The following is a 20,682-nucleotide window of genomic DNA, read 5'->3' on the forward strand; positions in this document are numbered from 1 at the left end:
ACACATGTTGGGGACAAGCGGGGCCTGGTGGGAAGGGTGGAGGAGCCCCTGGGCGTGGTCCTCTGGAAGCGGGCAGACACCCTGCAGGTCCAACCCCCCACCCCTTTTAGCGTCTACTGGGACTATGCCATGACCATCCGCCTGGAGGAGATTGTCTATCTGCACTGCCACCAGCAAGGTAGGGGCTGCTGTGGGGGCACAGGGCTGGGGCGTTCCATCTGGACCCCCTGCCCGCCCCACCCCCTCGTCGCCTGCGCAGCCTCCGACAAGGGGCTTCTCACTGAGCCTGGGTTTCCTCTCAGTGGTGTGACTAAGAGGAGCAAGCGATGTGTATAGGGGCTGAGCATCAAACTGGGGTGTTGGTTGCTATTACTCAGTGTTTCTGAGTTCCAGGCTTGGTTCTGAAAACGTACATGCTTGTTATTTAATCAACACCACAGTCCAGTGATAGGGGCCCTGTCATTCCCAGTCCTCAGGGGAGGAAGCAGCGTGGCACACAGACACACAGCCCGTACGTTCCAGAGCCTGGACTTGAACCCAGGTCTTTGTCACTCCAAAGTCAGTGCTCCACAGACTGGGATTAATAACTAGAGTCCCCCTTTAAAGCTGAGAGAAGGTACATTCATAACAAGCAGACAGTCATCCTGCTCTGGAAAACAGGGGGTCTTTGGCCCACCAAGACATAAAACCTTTCAGCGTATTTAATGAGATTGACCTGAGTTCAAATCCAGGCCCTGCCACTTACTAGCTGTGTGACTCTTGGCAAGATACATAACCTCTCTGAGCCTCGGCTTTATCGTTTGTAGAATAGGCAATAACATATCTTACGTTTTGAATACTACACCATAACATGGCTCCTTTAACGCGATGTGCTTACGTCCAGTAAGTGCTCTGTGCAGGCGAGCGGCAGTTAACCGCTGCCCCGAGGAGGGGTAGATCTGAAAACCTCCATACAAGAGTAGGTCCTGTAGATCCATAGAGGGTGTTTGGGGGCATTGGCGGGCGGGTGAAGGGAGGCCAGCCACGTTCCTCTTGACCGTGTCCTACAGCCCCCAGTCAGCAATGATGGGAGGTGGGATGAAGGGGACTCTGGGGAGGCAAAACTGCCCCGGCCTTGGTCCAGGCCTTCGCCAGAGCCTCAGAGCAGGTCCACGTGTCTGGCTCGGCATGCCTGGGGCAGGGGGGTGTTAGCCGGGAGGGCCCGTCACCACGCCTCATAGTGACTTCCTGCCGGGTCTTCTGTGCTGGGTCGTGGTGGCAGTGGACAGCGGCGGGACAGTGGTGCTGGTCAGCCAGGATGGGATCCAGAGGCCGCCCTTCCACTTCCCCAAGGGAGGGCACCTCCTGCAGTTCCTCTCGTGCCTGGAGAACGGGCTGCTCCCTCACGGGCAGCTGGACCCCCCGCTCTGGTCTCAGCGGGGGAAGGTGAGTGATCGTGGGGGCAAAGGGCGGCTGGGGGTGGGCAGCCGTGGGCAGTGGTCGTTCTTGCCCCTTGGCCCTCATGTGGCTTTGTGGGCTCACTCGCACCCCGTCGAGACCCTTGGGCCATGCTGCTGGGGGATGGGTGTGTTCCAGGGACTGTGCACTGGGACATGTTCTTTCAGGGCAAAGTATTTCCTAAACTGCGCAAGCGAAGCCCTCAGGGCTCCGCCGAGTCCACATCCTCAGACAAGGAAGACGACGAGGCCACGGATTACGTGTTCAGGATCGTCTACCCCAGCCTGCAGTCGGAGTTCGGTGAGCCACCCCACCCCTGGGCCCAGGGAGCCACCTGCTGGCAGGTCCCAGAACTGACTGAGGCCTTTGCAAATAGGGGGCCAGAGGTCTGGATTCTGGGACCTGCAGGGGGCCTGGAATCAGGAAGGTTATGTCTTGGCAGCTTCAGTTTCCCCCCAGATGAGAACAAATAACCACTCTCTGCTTAGCTGATAATGATGCCAATGCTGCTGGCCAGGATATGCATGGGGCAGCGGCCATGAGGTGGGCTCTGGAATCCTGGTTGAACTTGGGCAAGTCGCTTTAACTCAGTGCCTCGGTTTCACCATCTGTGAAATGGGGGTGTGGATAGCACCTACTTCAGAGGGCCTTTGGAAGGATTAAATGAGATAAGGCACTTTGCACAGAGAACTCCCAAGTGTTAGCGGCTGTTATTTAACATGTTGTAAGGGTTCAATGGGGTACGGAGGTAATCAGTGCACAGCCCATAGAATAAGGCCTTGCACACAGTAGGCACTCAGTAAATGACAGAGAAGCAGAGTGAAGCAAAGCACTCGGCACTAGCACAGGAGGTGATGATTATTAATACATCCGGCAATTTGCTGGTGACCGCCATGAAACAGATGCCTAGTGAGTGGAGACTGTTGCTATTAAGATTGTTATCACTGCGGGCTGTTGTTAGGAGTAAGCACATTAATACTTGAAAAGTTCTTGGAAGGAGGCAGGCACTTATGAGGCACTGTATGGATGTCTGTTAAACAAATCAGTATTACGTTATAGGTCCTTTCCGTTAACCTCATTTTCTGTAACTCTCTGGGGCCCCAGTGGTCCCATTTGCTGGGTAATGGCTCTGAGCTTCCCTTTGCTTCAGTGGCCTCAGCTGGGCAGTGAGGGGCTCTTTTGAAAGCAGGCCTCCTTCCCGGCAAGGTTGAACAAAGTTTGCCAGGTCGCTTAGTACTCCTCCCTCATCCACCACTGAGGTGGTTGGGGTTTGGGACAGTAGGTCTAATGTGGCTGAGTTAGTGTGTTTTTATTCATGGCCCGTTGGGAGTAGAGTCTCATGTTGCTGTGTCATTAAGAGCCACAGAGTGTCCTGATGTCTTCATCACCATGTCCATTCCTGCCCAGGATCAGGGTCTGGAGCCACCCCAGGCTGTCCATGGTTTGCAGCCCCACCAGAAAGCTGATGCATTTGTGAGGACATGATGGCCCTGGGGCCACCATCCCAGAAAACTCACTCCACGGGGGCTCATCCTCCAACAAATTACGTGTAGGCTCTTGCTGGAAGCCGGGCTGGGTGGTGGATGTCCCTTATTTGGGGAAGATCAACGTTGGCCTCTGTGGCCCTGCACATGCCAGTGGAGGAATGCCAGCCGTGCCCACCCCTGCCCTTCTGTGCACGCCACCCCACTGCCAGCTCCAGACTTGGGGTCTCTTTGCCCGAGGGGTTTCTCTGGCCACCTCGGTTTCTGCCCGTGGCTGAGGCGCAGAGCAGTGCTGGAGAGCCAGTGCCTGGCTCCCTCCCCATTGTCAGTGGAGGAGACTCTGAAATGCGCTCTGCCTGGCTCCCAGAGGCCCCCAGGGGATCGAGCCCCAGTTGCCCTGGGGACAGGATCTCCGGGTCTCATCCCCTGGGTTGGAATTTCAGCTCCACCACTTTCCAGCTGGGTGGTCTTGGGCATGCTGCTTAGATCCTCCAGGCCTCCGTTTCCTGACCTGTGAAAGGGGTCGTACTTGAGCTCAGTGAGCTGTAGCCGTTGTTAGTGGAAAGAGAGAGGGGGGACTTCAGTCAAAAGGACCAGCCGTGCCAGTTACTGCCTGGGAACCTTGGCTGAGTAAGTTGTTCGTCACTCTGAGCCTCAGTTTTCTCTTCTACAAAATGGGAGAAGTGCATCCCTCGCCGGGTCGTTCAGGGGGTAAGGCACTCCTCTGTCCAGCATCGCCCCAGCACAGAGGAGGCATTTCACAAATACCACTGTCCATTCTTCCTCTCATCTCACACAGTACCTGGGAGCTGTGGGGGGCAGGGTGGGGAAAGGTTCGAGCCCCCAGAAACAGTTTCTTCTGGTCGTTCCAGCGTTCTGCCCACCTCAGACCTTCCATCTCACCAACGCTTTCTGTTTTGTGCCTCAAGTTGTTGCCGACCCTGTGGGCAGCACGTCCCCCGTCTCCGTGGGCCCTGCCTGGATGGCGGTTTCCGTGGGCCGGTCCGTGCTGGTGGTGGCCAGAGACAGTCAGTGGGCGCAAAGCAGATGGGACACCACCCTCCCCATGCTGGGCTTGAAGCAGCAGCCCCCAAGTAATGCCTGGATCCCCCATTCCTGGGGCTGGGGGCCAGCCACCTCTGCCATGTTGTCATTTGAGCGCTGGTCCCAGTGGAGGTGGAGGCGAGAGACAACCTGCTGCCCTTGTGCGGTCCCGCCTGTGCCCTGCAGGAGGCAGCATGGAGTGTCGTGGGTTTGGTAGGGAAGGGATCCACTGGCGATGCCTACGGGGTCGGGAGGCGGGGGGAAGCGCTGGGGACAGAGCGTGCTCGCCACACCTGGGCGCAACTGGTCACTGTTTTTCTGAGATGGATGAAGAACTGGGGCCGTGTTTCTAGAACATACAGGGCTTGCTGGTCTTTCTCTGCGAGCTCATTGGAGAGTCTGCTGGGGGGGGGGGATGTAGTGTAACAACTTGCAGTTGCTCCCAAAACCTCATTCTCGGGGCAACTTTCTACGGTGTCATCAGGTAGGAGCTGACCCTGTCCACCATGGAGCTCTGATGACAAGTAGGGCCGAGTCCATTATGCCCCCGCCCCTTGGAGCCTGGGGGGAGAGGCCAGGCACTCCCCCCCATCCTTGAGGAGGAGTAGCACATGGGGCAAATACACATCCTCCTGATTTGCCAGCTCAGGGCTCGGCACATGGCGGCCCACAGGACACATTCAGCCTCAGCTGTACAGCCGTGAGCTGAGAGCGGTTTTTACATTTTTTAATAACTGAAAAAAACTCAAATCAGAATATATTTTTTGACAGGTGAAAATGGCATGAAACTCACATCCCAGTGCCCGTAAATAAAGTTTTCTTAGAACACACCCACACTCATTTGTTTACATTTTGTCCATGGCGACATTTGCACTGTGACAGCAGAGTTGAGCGGTCACGATAGCAACCAGGTGGCTCACAAGCCCCCAAATATTTTCCTCCTGGCCTTGTGCAGAACGTGTTTCCTGAGCCTGGTGCTAGAGAAGGTAATTTTTTTTGCGCTTGTCTCAATCTGCCAAGCAGAGTTAGCCCTAGAAACTGTCATGTACACGTCACTGGTTTGTTCTGCAGCATCACAGATGCTGCGGTTTTCCCAGAGCTGGGAGAGAAAGCAGGGAGGGAGACTGAGCTGTGTCCTGGGGGCAGCTGATCAGGCAACACCGGACCTTGTTGGTTCTCAAATGCAGCCGCTCTTTCAAAATGGTTCCTGGAACACAGGCTCCCAGGCTGTAGCACCAGAGGGTTTTAACTCAGGGGGTCAGGGGTGGGATACAGGCGTATGACACGATAACAAGCCGCCTTCATGACGGTGGGGGGTCGCCGGCCTGTCTGAGGCTGGTCGGTGGAGCCGCTGTTCGGTTCAGGACCATGGACAGCGCCGGCGCGCGCCTCCCCGGAAGACTCCGCTGGTTCCTGCCCTCGTGGGCCCTCTCTCTTCAGATGGGTCAGGCTCCCTCTGTCCCAGCAGCAGAGGCTCTCCCACCCAGCGAGTCTGCCTGTGGGGACCGGAGACTATCCGCTTTCCCCTGAAACCCCCAGAGGGGCCCCTTCCTTTAGGTCTGCCCCCTGTGAGGGTAGCTGAGTGACAACATGGCGCGAGGCTTGGACTGCTCTGGGGACGGGGCCTGCTTCCTTGGCTCTGGTCTCTCTCTGTGTTTTCTCCCTGTGTCTTTGCTGTCATCAGCTCTGTCTGTCTGCCCAGGGCCCCAAATCTTGGTGGTGGCTTTCATTGGATCAGGTGGGCTCAAGGACTTGGGTCAGACAATGATTGGGGTCGCTGTTTCCCACTGTGACATTCAGGGGCTTTTTCTCTCCCTGTGCTGGCTTAGGAGTGAGCTGCGTGTTTGGGGGTGAGGCTCCTGTAACCCACATAGGCTCACCCAGGGCTGTTCCTCTGCCCCTTCTGCCCACCCCAGTGCCCCAGGACCTGATGGATGTCTCCGTGAACAACCTGCCAGCCCTGTGGCAGCCCAGCCCCCACAAGTCCTCCTGCTCGTCCTGTTCGCAGAGTGGCTCGGCGGATGGGAGCTCAGCCAATGGCTGCAACCACGAGAGGTGGGAGGGGCTTGAGCTGTGGGAGGAGGAAGTGGGAGGATTTACCAAAGATCTGGAGGTGGCCATTACTCGCCTTGCACTGACTTCAGAAGCTCTGGGGTCATCCAGGGCTAGGTTAAACCGTACCCTTGTCAAGGCCTGGCTGTTGGAGCTTCCTTGCGGGCGTCAGTCAGGATGAGCAAGGTGTGGCACCGCAACAAACAGTCCTGCAATCTCCGGGGCTGTTACAGCAAAGGTTGATTTGTCACGCGGGCCGTGTGTCTGTTATGGGTCAGGTGGGGACTCTTCTGTCTGCACCTTAAAGGTCCCTGCTGATGGAGCCGCCACCCCCTTGAATACTGCCAATCACAGTGACGAGGGAAAGGCGGCCTGGAGGGACTTTTAACCAGCAACTCGGTGCTGTAGCCCAAATGAGACACCTGTCATTGCCACTCACACCTGTTCACGAAGGACCAGGAAGTGCATTTCTCCCGTGCTCCTCGGAGGCAGAAACCAGAAATGATGCTTAATGACAGCCACACACACCTCGGTTTGCTCCTCCACCAAATGGGGACACGGATGCTTATTTTCTTGGGGCCATAGTAAGGAAAGTTCAAATGAAGGTTCGTAGTGGCTGACACGTGGTACTTGGCACATGGTAATGCTCACTGAGTGACATACTGTTTTACCGTATGAAGTTAAATCCCTAGGTCAGCTCTTCCCTTGCATAGAGAGCTTTGGGCTCTACCCAGCCCGCTGATGAGAATGGTCTTACTTCCCCCTCAACCCAGCCTTCTGGGTCTCTGTCCCAATGGGTGGTCAGTCTTCAGCCGTAGGAACATCAAGGGTGGGGCCGCATTTAAACTGTTGAAGCCTTCGAAGCCCTGGTTTTCAGCATGTGGTCTCCGGAAACATCATCACCTGGGCAGATTCTCAGGCCCTCATCCCAGGCCTGCTGACGCAGAATCTGCACTTAACAAGATCCCGAGATCACGTGTGTACTTGCAAGTCCAAGAAGCGCCGTTATAACTGGAGAGTTTCCCATTTTAATGGGCATCAGACTCACCCCGGGGAGGCAGCAAACCCTGCTGGTTCCTGGATAGCTTCCTAGAGGCCCTGCTTGAGTTGGAGAAATTCTGAGTGATTATGGGGTGGTGGTCTGCGGACCACTGAAAAATGCTGTTCTAACCTAGTACCTCCTCTCATTGTATCTGCTTACACACCTCTACTAACAAGGAGCTCACCACCTTGCAGATAGCCAGGTACACTGTGGGACAGCTGTCCGTGAGATGCTGTTCTCGTGTAATCTGAGCAAGCCTGAGCCTGATCAACCTGAGGGCACCAAGAGAGTGTCTTTAAAGTTTCATGTCTCCATGTGTAGCCCATGGCATTTAGTTCAGCTGTGCCTCCCCATGTCTCCTGGATTTTGTTGGGTGTCCCCCGAATGTCTTCAGGGTAAATATGCAGATATTGCTGCATTGTGTTCTTCACAAGGATGCACAATGCTCCCTTCAGCAGGCCTTGTTTTTTCTTTTTTCTCCAACAATGCTGGGGCCTTATTCCTCTCTCCTCTTTCTGCCAAAATGCCCCTCAGAATTCCCATGCAAGAGAAATTTCTGAAGCATCACTGACTTTGCAGACAGCCAGACTCTGATTCCCCATCTGGCTCTGTTTCGGTCAGTCGGGTCACTTAGAAGTCAGAACTCTTTCTGAAAAGTGTCAGGAACCAACTTCAAACTTGTTTAAGTAAAAAAGGAAAATCTGCGACAGAATTGAGACATCCACAGGTGTAGTGGCTTCAGGTATGGCTGGGTCCAGATACTCAAAACAGGAACCTCTGTTTTTTTTTAGCTCTTGCCTCTGTTTGCCCTATGATGGTTTCATTCTCAGACTGGCCCTTCTGTGCAGTAGCAAAAATGAATGCCAGCGGCCACTGCCCCATATCTCATTGGCTTAGGAACTCAATCAGGGAAAAGAGTGTCTGTTTCCCGGTTCCAACAACAGTCCCAGGGCTGATTCTCATTGGCCTGGGTTGGATCACGTGACCACCTCTTACCCAATCACTGTGACTCCGACCTGAGTCAAGTACTGGGTAGAATCAGCCCCACCCAAGTCACTGGGACAGAGTTGGGCAGCGACTCCTGAGCTGATGGCAGAAGGGCAGTGAGACTGTGTGGGTAGGAAGGACACCCCGCAGTCCCCTTGACCGGTTCATTTTAATCTGCTCCTAGAGATAACAAGCTGTGCTCCTCCTCTCCAGGACAGCTGGGCTGCGTGTGGGTCCAATCTAAGTGTCTCCCTTTTCCTCCACCTGCAGGGCTCCCCTGAAGCTCCTCTGTGACAATATGAAGTACCAAATCCTTTCCAGAGCCTTCTATGGATGTACGTATTGACCTCGTTTGCCACTGTGGTCTCCAGGGAGCGCTCGTTGAGTGCCTACTGTGTGCCAGCAATGTCAGGGGAAGGAGCCTGGCTCTGCAGTCTGGGCCGCTGCTCCTCTGTTTCCTAGATGCCTGGTTTTGGTGAAGCTACATTAACGTCTCTGAGCCTCGACTTCCTCATGTACAGATTGGGGATAAACATTATCCTTTGGTCCTAAGAGAGGGCAGTGAACAGTGGGGTTTCTTGGTGGCAAGCATGTGGTGTAATCACCGTTGCATTCCTAGTGCCCACCTTAGAGTGTTTTCAGGGCTGGATGAGACACGTGTATAAAGCCCTGAGCACCCAGCGTTGCCCGTCACGGGTGCTCAGTAGTTGTCAGCTGCCTTCCCCCGTGGGTAGGAGCAGAAGGGAAAGGTGGCCTGGTCTCTTCTAAAAAAACTTAAACGCTAAATTCATAATATTAGTACTCTGATTGTTTCATTGTAACACGAGGAGACTAAGGCATAGAGGCTAAGTGGGTTGCCCAGGGTTACACAGCTCATAAGCCCCAGAGCTTGGACCGAAACGCAGGCCCTGCCTGCCTGCACACGCTCTTGTTTTTTCTACTCTGTCCTGTCAGTTCTCAGCAGGTGTGGGATTGTAGGAAAGTGTGAACACAGCCTGCGCTGGCCCGTGAGAGAGCCACGCGGGTTCTATCGCAGAGTGTCCGGGGAGGCGGGGAGCACATGAGGTCTCCAAGATCGAGGTATTTGCCTGTTCTGTTACCGCTCATCCCCAGAGCGCAATGCAGGGCCAGGCGCGGAGCAGACAATGGACGAGTGTTTATGGAACCCAAAGGGAAGAGCTTCCTGGAGGAAGGGGAGGGTGTGGAGAGGGGTCTTGAATGGCACCATCACACGATGTGGCTCATCCCTGATGGTGGTTGAGAGCCTAGGCTCTGGAGCCAGGCAGTTTGGGTTCAAATCCCAACTCCCTGTTTCCGAGCCGTGTGACCTGAGCAAGTGACAAAACCAGTCTGTGCCTCAGTTTCTTCATCTGTAATCTGGGGATGATAAGGACACCTGCTATGGAGAGAATTAAATGAGTTAGGTTATGTAAGCTCTGGGGACAGCTCCCTGTTGACGTAGTATTCGCTGTGTAAGGGTTACCTGTTACATCATCGTCGTCATCGTCCTCATTGTCATCCTCATCATTGCAATTATCCCCATTGTTGGTAGGGGCAAGTCCTCAGGCTCTGGAAGACCCAGGGTCCTCTCTCAGGATACGATGGTGGGGGAGAGCCGGAAGAAAGGGACTCATTCAAACGAACACAAACTAGTACTTGCTGAGTGGCCCTTGTATGATGGGTGCTGTGCCCGGGGTGGATCGGGTGAAGGTTGGCAGGCAGGGTCGTTTTTGAAGGCAAACTGGCACCCTCCGCATCGCGGTCATGCTTGCCAGGACCCTCCTGACCCAGCCCCGCCTCCCCCACCCTCTTTCGGCGTGGACCAGAGGCGCCCACGGGCATGGTGAGCATGCAGGGTCGCAGCCCCCTCTCACCTCCAGCCTGTGCATTAAATGCCTTGGATTCTGGCAGAGGAGGTGGCGTCACCCTGAGCGAGGTTGAGAGAGGCGATAGGACCTCCCTGGGGTCACAGAGCTGTTCAGCAGTCAAGCCAGCAAATGACTGTACCCCTCTGAGCCTAACCATCCTTACTTGGAAATCGGCTGGTGAGAACTAGCTGGGTTGTGAGGGTTCAGTACGGTTGTCGACAGTTCTTGGGGGACGCCAGGTAACAAGGCCAGAAGGGCTGGGTGGTGGATGATGACCCTGTCCCTCTCTGCCCCTGCAGGGCTTGCGTACTGCAGACACCTGTCCACCGTGAGGACCCACCTGTCGGCCCTGGTCAATCACAGGATCGTGTCTGCGGACCTGCCGTGCGACGCTGGACGTGGGCTGACGGCCGGCATCTGGGAGCAGTACCTGCGGGACAGCTCAGTAAGGCTCGGCCCGGGTGGCCCACGGTGGGGCAGAGACGACAGGGGGCAGGGACAGGAGACAGACCCACCTGCTCGTGGTGGGTCAAGGATGCTGTGCCGTCTTTGAGTTCTTCATCCCCAAATTAAAGGCCCCTCCTCTTCTTGAGAGTTCCAACCCCCATGGCCCGCTTCCGCCCATTGGGGTGAGGATCAAGGAGGGTGGAAAATACACATCCTCATCTAGAAGGAGTAAAAACCAGTCAGTCACTAAGCTTTCATTAAGCATCAGCTGTATGCTCCATCCCGCGCAAGGTGCTGTGAGGCCCCCTCGAGAAGGGATTCATGATCCAGTTGAGTCTCCTTGGAACAGTGAGAGGAGCTACGTGAGAGGGAGACAGCTGGGCCCGGAAATCCGCGCCCCCGTTCGAAACTCTTCCTCCTGCCTCTGTGTTAGCGCCCGAGATTCTACAGTTTGGATATTTCACATGGAGATTTCCGAGCTTTTCTTGCTTAGACTCACACGTGTCCCTGAAGGAAAAAATGCGTATGTTTGAAAAAAAAAAAGTGTTGTAGTTGAATACTTTAGGAAATAAGATGAAACAGCTTTCCTGGATGATTTTTTTGAACCCTGACTATGCTAACGTGCTTGCCACACTCAGGAAATTGTGGGCGCCTTCGAGGGCACAGGCAACACCCCCTCAGATGCGTTTGGCCACAGAGGCCTTTGTTAGATCCCTCCCTCGGCTGGTGGCAGGTGGGATCCACTTTGAAAGATGCTGGTGTAACTGCTGCCGAGAGCAGGCCTTGGGAAGGCACAGCCGCTTCCTCCACGCTGGTAAACCCTGTGGCTCCAGCAGCCGGCGCCTTTCCACCCGGCCTGGGGAGGCCACGCTGGCGCACACCTGGTGCCAGCTGGCTTCCCCGTGGTGGGGAAGGGGCTCTGCCCTGTGTTGATCTGGGATTGCGGGGGGACTTGGTGAGGAAAACAAACTCGTTCCCAAATCTGCACAAACAGAAGGGTGGTTTCACATTTTTGCCCAAAACAACTGCTTTTCTAAATTTCAGGAGGAATGCCTATTGACTGGAACGATTCAGAGAATGAAGAAATCAAATTGTGCATAAGGAATAGACATTTTTTATGTCTTATTTTTATCTTTACTTTTTGGCCGTAAAGACAGGTTTTATTCAGGACTACTGCAAGGGGGGAGCCAGACATCAGAATGGAACTTACATTCAGCCATTGATTTGCGGCCAGTGAGCAGAGGGAGGGGCCAGTGGACAGATGGCACTCCCAGGAGACATCGAGTGTGGGGACTCTCGTGGAGGACAGGCCCGCGATGCATGAAGGGTGGGGGTGACGGTCATGATCAGATATCCAGGATCTCTGACGACAGGGTCCTTGCTACCCCTGGGCCAGGGAGGCGGGGACAGGGCCCAGGAATGAGGCCTGGTCAGCAAGAGGGCTCAGAGGAGCCAGTCTGGGGTTTGGCTCTGCAGGAGCGTCTTTCACAGGACAATTAAAACCATGTCTTTGCCCTGCCCCTCTGGGTCGGTCCCCTGCCTCCCTGAACAGGACTGGTTGGTGTAGGCCCTACCAGATGTTGTCTACGCTCGCACACCCCCAAACACAAATATATCTATATAGACAGATCTGTAGTCTTATTCTTTTAATGAGGTGACATACTTGTATGTTAAGTAACCAACTTACTTCTGTGTTAAGGATGTACTTTCAAATCTCTAGGTGAAATGCTGAACATTAGTGCTCTGGCACCTGGTGGGTGGGTGGGCCGTAATTTATTCTAACTCTTCCCTAATGACAGACGTCAGGCCCCTCCCTTTTTACGAAACCATGTCAAACAGTGCTGTCGTTGCCGTCTGTATACGCATAATCCTTTCTGTACTAGTGTTTTTAGTGTGTGAGAAGATTCCTAGAAATGAAATTGACTGATGTGCATTTAACATTTAAATAGCTGTGCCAGCCTGCTTCCTGCAAAGGTCCTGATGTTCCCCACCCCTCCACCACGAGAGCACACGTTTCCCGAGGAGTCAGAAAGATTTATACACATCTGGGCTCCGCTCCAGCTTTGCTGAGGGAGCACCTCTGGGAGTGGAGCCCGAGAGTTTATGTCTCTTTGAAAGTTCCCCAAATGCTTCTAATCTCCCCTGTTTAAAAGCACTGATCTGAGGACAAATCAGTTGACTTAGTCAATCAGTCACAAATGAGTATTTCTCATCTGCTGTTTTTGCAGTCCTTTTACAACCGGTCTGGCCATGATTTCCCTGTTCCTGGTTTCATTGTTGCATTAGGGTAGAGCTGCAGTAAGAGTCTCTGCTCTTTCAGACACCACAGGGGTATATTTCTTGCTCACTGAACATTCCCACTGAATGGGTACCTCTCTACCCTCCAGAGCTGGCTGTCAGTGTCGTGGCCCCTCCATCCTCCAGGGACTGGGGGCCATCTGCTTCCAGGGAGCAGAGGGGAAATGGAGAGTGTGAGGGGAATACTCTGGCTTCTTCAAAGCCCTGGCCTGGGAACACCTCACATCACTTCCTTTTGCATCCTATTGGCCAGAGTCTAGTCACATGGTCATACCTAACTGCAAGGGAGGCTGGGAAATGGAGTCCAGCTATGGATTCCAGAAGAAAAGGATGTGGGTTTTTGATGAAGAGTTCACAGTCTCCACCATAAATTAGTCCTCTCATTTTTAAACAGCTTTGACAAGGCCGTTTACATAATACGAACCCACATTCCCAGCAGGGACAAAAAGAGTGACTGTTTTTGCCCTTGTGGTTGAATACATCGAAGACTAGCACTAAGGTGTGCAATATGCTTTTAATTTTGGAGCGTGGAGTAAAGCAGCAAGAGGGAACAGGACCCCAGTGCCCTTCAGGGCAGCCTCGCAGCGGTCATTGGCACCTCACACACACAGATGGGACCTGCTGCCGGTCCTTCGGCCTCACTAACTGCATCCGCAAAGCCTTTGCCCGAAAATGAATTTTTAAAAAATTAGAGAAAAATCTCCACGGCAGAGCAAACAGTTGTTAAAGTCATCCTCCTGTGCTCCCCGGTTAGTAAGTGTATGCAGAACCAGCCGCCAATGTCCACTGTGCACTGTACTCATTTGCTTTAAGACAGTTTTCTTAGAGCTTTCGTGAAGATTAAAAACTCCAAGATGGTGTTCTCAAATGAGGACGGCATACATAATTGACCAAAATTTAAGTAGAAATGTAAATTCATTATACACTGGCTTTTTTTTTTTTTTTTAACAAAATGAGTTCACGCTAGACGTGATCTATACCTCGTTTTTTCCACTTACCAACACACATCAGGCACCATTGCACATGGGCGCTGGCAGACGCACCCCTGCCCTTTTGACTCCGAGATGTCTCCCTGCTGGGGGGGTGCCGTCTTCCTGTCGGGGACCCCAGGGTTTGTTCTGTCCTAACGTGGCATAGTGGACATTGGGTACATGCAGCTGTGCTCCTTCACGGCAGGGTGTCTGAGAACCAGGTCTGGGAAGCAGAGCTGCCGGGGCGCTCGGTCTGCCCCGGGGTTTCTGTTGACTGCCCCCTCTGCTCGCCCCACTGCCCACCGCAGAGCTACGAGGAGCAGGAGCTGCTGCGCCTGGTCTACTACGGGGGCATCCAGCCCGAGATCCGCAAGGCCGTGTGGCCCTTCCTGCTGGGCCACTACCAGTTCGGGATGACAGAGAGAGAAAGGAAGGAGGTTAGTCATCCCCATGGGCAACCAAAGGAGCCAGGTACGGTGGGGCTGGGGAGCTCTGGCCCCACATGGGACCAAGGTCTGGCAGAGGGATGGCGGAGCCAGGGAGCTCGAGGGGGGCTCTGTCCAATAGAAATACGGCATAAGCCACAGATGCCATATTTTTAAATAAACTTTGTATTTTGAGGTAATTGTAGGTCCACATGCAGTTGTAAGAAATAATGCAGAGGGCCATCATGTGTCCTGTGTCCAGTTTCCCCCAATAGTGACATCTCGTAAAACTACACGGTACAGCATCACAGCCAGGGTGTTGACAATGGCACTCTACCCATCTTATTCAAGCTTCCCGGCTTACTCGTACTTGTTCATCTGTGTGTGTGTGTGGTTCCATACAGTTCTGTCACACATGGAAGTTCGTGGGTCACCACCACACTGAGCTCTTCTGGGGCTATGAGGATCCTTGTGCCTCCCACTCACCCCCGTCCCCAGTCCTCAGAAACCACTAACCTGTTCTCCACTTTTTGTAACTTTGTCCTTTCAAGAATGGTGAGTAAATGGGATCACACAACAAAGGACTTTTTGGGCTTGACTTTTCCACCGAACGTAATTCTCTGGCGAACCATCCAGGTCGTCATGTGGGTCGACAGTGGGCTCTCTCTCATGCTGGGCAGTGTTCACCTCCCCACCTGCTGGTGGGTAGGGGCTGTTGCCAGTTTTTTGGCTGTCACAACTCAATGTGCAGTGAGCCTTCATGTGTGGGTTTTCACATGAGCGTCAGTTGTCACTTCTCAGGGATACTTGCTCAGGAGTTCAGTTGTCAGGTCTGGTAGTTAGTTTTATAAGAAACTGATAAATGCCTCGTTTTGCACGCCTGGTTTTATAAGGCACTGGCACACTTTTGCAGTGGCTGTGCTGTTGTATATTTCCACCAGCAATGTGTGGGTTATCCATAATGCATCCTCGCCAGGGCGTGGTGGTGGTACTGATTTTTATGTCAGCCATTCACACAGGTGTGCAAATGGTGTGTCAGTTTCCCAAGTGGCTAGTGACATTGAACATCTTTGCACGTGGTTGCTTCCCATCTGTGTGTCTTTGGTGAAGTATCGACTAATGTCTTCTGTCCATTTTCGAATTGAATTACTTGCTTTTTTACCCTTGGATTTGAGAGTTCTTTATGTACTCTAGATACGAATTCATTGTTGGACTTATGGTTTGCAAGTGTTTCCTCCCAGTTTGAATTTTGTCTTTTCATCTTAACAGGGTATTTTGCATAACAGACTTTAAGATTTTTGATGAGGTTCGATCTATCAGTTTTTTTCCTTGATAGATTGTGTTTTTGGTGTCAAAGTCTTAAGAACTGTTTGTCCTAAATCCTGAAGGTCTTCTATTTCTTTAAAAAAACGTTTCTAGTTTCACTTTTTCCGGTTAAGTCTGTGACGCACTTTGCAGTCATCTTTGTGCACTGTGTGTGGTTTGGGTCGAGGCTCACTCTTGCCTGTGCAGGTGCGGCCGCCCCAGCACCGCATGTGGACAGGGCTCTTCTTCCTCCATTGAGCTGCTCCGGCATCTTAGTCCCAGATCAGTGGGCACGTGAGTGGGGGTCTCTGCTCCGCCCCATTGACATGTACTGCACTGTATTAGTGATCTTCGGCCAACACCACACTGTCGTTTTAAATGTTTTAGTAATTGCACTTTTAAAAGTGAAAAGAAACTGATGCAATTAATAACTTTACATTTATTTTGAAATAAAAGTTCACAAGGCATAGCAATAGTAATACTATAGAGGTGCCCTGACTGGTCTGGCTTATGGGTTGGGGCATCGTCCTGCAAACCGAGGAGTCTCCAGTTCGATTCCCAGTCAGGGCACACGCCTGGGTGGTTGTGGGCTAGGTCCCCGGTTGTGGGCGCTCGAGAGGCATCCGATTGATGTTTCTCTTGCACATTGGTTCTCTCCCTCTCTTTTTTTCTCCCTTCCCCTCTCTCTAAGGGTAAGTAAATAAATACCTTTTTAGAGACTAATAATAATTATATAGAAACCCTCTATACCCATCACCTGGCTTTTCCGAGTGAAAACTGAACTGCAGTGTGTTATCAGACCAGAACATTAATGTCAACAGAATACCACTTGCTAAAATACACACTCTGTTACCACTCTCCCCAGGTTTTGCATCTGCTCATGTGTGTGTGTGGTACACGTGTGTGCCTTTTCATCAAAGTGACATGAGTTTTAATAATATACCTTATTTAACCCTGTGTTACCCTTTCAGCATGTAGCAATAGGAAAGTTGTTAATGAGATAGGAAGGGAGGGAGGAAGGGTTGAAAGAAAGGAGTAGCTTCGTTCACTGTTCTAGCCAGTACCTGGCGCGTAGTAGGTGCTCAGTTAATGGTGCTTGGACGTTGTGCCACGCATGTAGGATGGGTGTTTGCAGAGCTCCGGATCCCAGGTCAGGGCCACCTGGTCCTCTGGTCGGGTTGGCTCACCTTAGGGTTCCCCGCACTTCGGGTGACCTTGTGTCTGCCCTGGCAGGTGGACGAGCAGATTCACGCCTGCTACACACAGACCATGGCCGAGTGGCTGGGCTGCGAGGCGATCGTGCGGCAGAGGGAGCGGGAGTCCCACGCGGCTGCCCTGGCCAAATGCTCATCAGGGGCCAGCCTGGACGGTCACCTGCACCGGATGATGCACCGGGACTCCACCATCAGCAACGAGGTGACGGACGGGTCAGCTCAGGGCGTGGGGGTGGGGTGGGGGTGGGTGTGAAGGTATGAAAGCCAGGATCCGCTCCATCAGGCGGCAGTCGGAATGGGGAGGGCTGCTGTCCGGGACCTTGGGACAAAGTCTCACCCCTAGTTTTTGGTGGAAGGTGACTACAGAGTCTGACAGACCTGAGTTTGAACTCCAGCCCCACCATTTCCTAGCTCGGGGGACTCAGGCAAGCACCCGAACCTCTGGGCCTCGGTTTCCTCATCTGGCAAATGGCAATTATTATTTATAGGGAGGCTATGTGCAGCTTAAAGAAGACAGTGTATATGAAGTACCTACCACGGTGATAGACTTTTACTTATTCAACACATGCTTATTGAGTGTCTGCCATGTGCCAGATACTGTCAGGAATGTTCTGGAATATCGGAATACTTAAGCGACCAGCTCAGGCATACCTGTTGTCACAGAATCTCCAATTTAGCAGCCCAAAGCAGGAAGTGAAAAGAAAGTTAATTCCCTTCGCTAGTGAGTGATGTATCGGCCACCAATTGCCACACTGACAGTATGTAACAAGCAACCCCCAAAGGTCAGTGACTTCCAACAACACATTTACTTTCACTCCTGAGTCTGTGGGTCAGCAGGGCAGTTCTCAACTCTGAAGGTCAACTACAAGTTAGCCTTGACGTGCTTAGTTGACCTTCGCGTGCCCTGGTGGACTCGGCTCTGTCCCACATCTCATCCTCCAGCCAGCTAACCCGGGTGTGTCACCACACTGAACACAGATCATAAAGACACACACATGAGCACACAGGCACTTTTGAAGCCTCTGCCCTGCGGACTTGGCTAGCATCCCATTGGCTAGAGCAGGTCACGTGGCCAAGCCTAGCATCAGAGTAGCCAGGAACTAGAAGTTGTAAGGAGAAAAAGCACCTATATGAAGAGGGAGTGAAAAATCGGGCCATTCCTACAAGTGGCTGGGAGTCAAACTAGATGTTGGCCATCAGTCTGGAGTTCAGAGCAATTACAGATGGGGTTTTCTGGGTGCAGGGGTGGGAGGTGGAGGCCTGGAGGCTGCTGTGGCCTCCAAGGAGTCTCCAGGGATCGGGGAGGGGAACGCCCCACCCCTTGTTATTTCGCAGATAGGAACCCGAGGCCTGGAGAGGGGGCCTTGCTCAAGTCAGGAACAGAGACAACACTAGACTTCCCGACTGCCAGCCCGGCAGCCCGTCCTGGGCTCAGCGCGGGGACCCTGAGCCAGGACCAGCAGCCTCACCCACGCTCCCTCCCGCCTCTGCCCTCTCAGTCCTCCCAGAGCTGCAGCTCCGGCCGCCAGAACGTCCGCCTGCAGAGCGACTCCAGCAGCAGCACGCAGGTGACCTCCCGAGGCCCCGCCCCTCCCTGCCCACCCCTCCCTCCAGCCTGGGGTAGTGGACTTGGATATCCATCGTCTGTGGGTCACTTTTGGTTTATTTGTTTTTATACTAGCATGAAAGACTGAGTTTTTAATCACACAAGTAACGTACGAACCTATTCTCCCCGTGTAAATAACTAAAATACTGCAGCGAGCGCTAAATTTGGCTTTGATCGTCCTTCACCCCTGCTTGCCCTCCCTGAAGTAACACTGTCATTGGCTCGCTGCGTCTCCTCCATTTCTCTAGCTTACTTTACTGTAAGAACACGGTACATAATACGTACAGCGTAAACATGTGTTGATCAACTGCTTACATCATCGGGAAGGGTTCAGGCCAATGGCGGACTCCTGGTGATGTTTCTGGGGAGCTGAAAGCCACAGGTGGATGGATGTTCGCGCAGGTGGTTGACACCCCTAACCTTGACAGTGTTCAGGGTCATCTGGGCATCGAACCGCTTTGGAAAATTGATCCCTAAGAGTCAACCGTGTGGATATGGTCTCCGTTCGGCCTGACCCTTCTGTTGTTAACTAATATTTTACTTAAACTACGTGCACATGAGTTTGCATGGTGAAAGGTGTTCTTCTGTTTAAATTCCTTAGTAATCCCTTCACAGAGTCAAGGGATTCCTTATTTCTTTCTGGATTGTCCTGTGCATTTTCATGCATATAGGTCACTTTTTTATTCTTCACAAATGGGAGCCTGTGTTACCCGTTGTTCAGCCTCGCTCCTTTTTACTGACTACGTAGTACTCCACCACATGTCTGTTCTGTGTCTATAATCCCCTGACAATGGGTATTGAAGTTACTGTTGGAAGCAGCACCAGGCTCCATCCTAGTCCACCTGTCTTTGCACGTCTTGTCTTCAGGTGTTTGAGTCTGTGGACGAAGTGGAGCAGGTGGAGGCAGAAGGCAGGCTGGAGGAGAAACAGCCCAAGATCCCCAATGGGAACCTGGTGAATGGCACCTGTTCCCCAGACTCCGGCCACCCTTCCTCCCACAATTTCTCCTCCGGCCTCTCGGAGCATTCGGAGCCCAGCCTGAGTACAGAAGACAGCGTCATGGACCCCCAGCGGAATGCCTCCCTGGTGCTTCGGCCTGGGGACAGCAGCATGGATGAAGGGCAGAGCAGCGAGGCCACCACGTCCCGGGACGAGGCTCCCCGTGAGGAGCTGGCCGTGCAGGACAGCCTGGAGAGTGACCTCCTGGCCAATGAGAGCATGGACGAGTTCATGTCCATCCCAGGCAGCATGGACGTGGCTCTGCCTGAGAAGGAGGGCGCCCCGACAGAGGGCTGGGGGGGCGGTGAGATGGAGAAGCCCAGCCGGGTGGACAGTGAGGACAACCTCTCAGAGGAGCCCGAGATGGAGAGTCTCTTCCCGGCCTTGGCTTCCCTGGCCGTGAGCGCGTCTGCCAACAGCGAGGCGTCTCCTGTGTCTTCCAGCGGCGTCACCTACTCCGTAAGTGCCTAGAGTCCTCCTCCACTCCGTTTTCCCCACTGCGGTGGGGAGGGAGCATACCTCCAAACCTCATTTATCCAGACGACCTCTGGTTCATTGCATTTTCCCCGCCACGGAGGGCACCCCATGGAAACCCATTTGGGGGAGAGGGGGGTGTAACGCTTAGAGGACACAGGCTTTGCAGTCCAACAGTCCTGGGTTCAAAGTGACCAGCTTAGACAGCCTCTTCATCTTTCTGAGCCTCGGTTTCCCTGTCTGCCTGAGTTTTCAAAGTTGCTGTGTTGTGTCCTCCGGGCCTAGCGCACAGGGAGCACTCGGCCAGCAGCAGGCCTGGTGGTGAGCGTGGGGACTTACACTCAGCGTGGGGACTTACACTCAGCATGCTGACTTACACGCTTATGGAGGAGGTCAGCTGCAGGGGAGGTTTGTGACACTGTGTGTCCATTTCCCTTCAAAGAACTTGCTATTTCTGTCGAAGATATGCATGCCGGTAGTTGTGGGAAGAGGCAAACACTCAGGGGAAGCTGGGTGCAAACACACCGAGAGTTGTCTATCCTGACCGCCCCTGGAGAGGGCTCCCCGGAGGCAAGAGTAGCTCCTTGTTCTGCCCAGATTATCTGGTGTCTCCCCTCATGTCTGTAAACAATGAGCCTGATGCTGTTTCTTGATGTTTTTTTAGTTTTTCTTCAGTGTTAGACATGATCTGTTAACTCCCAACTACGGAAGAAGAGGGTTCGGTCCTCTGCCTTCCCCACCTTCAGGTCCTCGCCATATAAGTGGGACGGCTCCCACCCCCACGTCCAGCACAGTCAAATACTGTGTGCTGTATTACAGCACGTATCAGTTAATGGCTGATCAGTAGTTTACGTTATTATAGTAATATAATGTATGCACCATTTGTCACCTCTGTTTATTTATTTCTCCTGCAAAAAATTGTGATTTACTTAATTGTTTTCATTTTCTAATCTCTGCTTCCTTTGACTTAGTTTGCCACATAATATGTTTCTCTATAATTCACCCCCCCACCCCATCCCCAGACTCTTT

General features: G+C 53.1%; 1 protein-coding gene across 3 annotated transcripts in view; it reads left to right on the forward strand.

Moving 5' to 3' along the window:
• Nucleotides 1–20,682, forward strand: part of SGSM1 (small G protein signaling modulator 1) — a 63,968-nt gene that overhangs the window by 32,209 nt on the left and 11,077 nt on the right. For 2 of the 3 annotated variants that reach the window (XM_037052360.1, XM_037052362.1), the window contains exons 10-20: nt 111–178; nt 1,262–1,425; nt 1,605–1,737; nt 3,851–4,015; nt 5,882–6,020; nt 8,317–8,381; nt 10,214–10,359; nt 13,939–14,067; nt 16,594–16,776; nt 18,074–18,142; nt 19,048–19,638. In XM_037052360.1, the coding sequence (XP_036908255.1) occupies nt 111–178; nt 1,262–1,425; nt 1,605–1,737; nt 3,851–4,015; nt 5,882–6,020; nt 8,317–8,381; nt 10,214–10,359; nt 13,939–14,067; nt 16,594–16,776; nt 18,074–18,142; nt 19,048–19,638 (1,852 nt within the window). The remainder of the gene's footprint in view (nt 1–110; nt 179–1,261; nt 1,426–1,604; nt 1,738–3,850; nt 4,016–5,881; nt 6,021–8,316; nt 8,382–10,213; nt 10,360–13,938; nt 14,068–16,593; nt 16,777–18,073; nt 18,143–19,047; nt 19,639–20,682) is intronic. The other variant, XM_037052361.1, reaches the window with a different exon arrangement.

The sequence above is a fragment of the Sturnira hondurensis genome, unplaced genomic scaffold (genome assembly GCF_014824575.4).
Source record: "Sturnira hondurensis isolate 20B ecotype Veracruz unplaced genomic scaffold, ASM1482457v3 Scaffold0007406, whole genome shotgun sequence".
Taxonomy (NCBI): Eukaryota; Metazoa; Chordata; class Mammalia; order Chiroptera; family Phyllostomidae; genus Sturnira; species Sturnira hondurensis.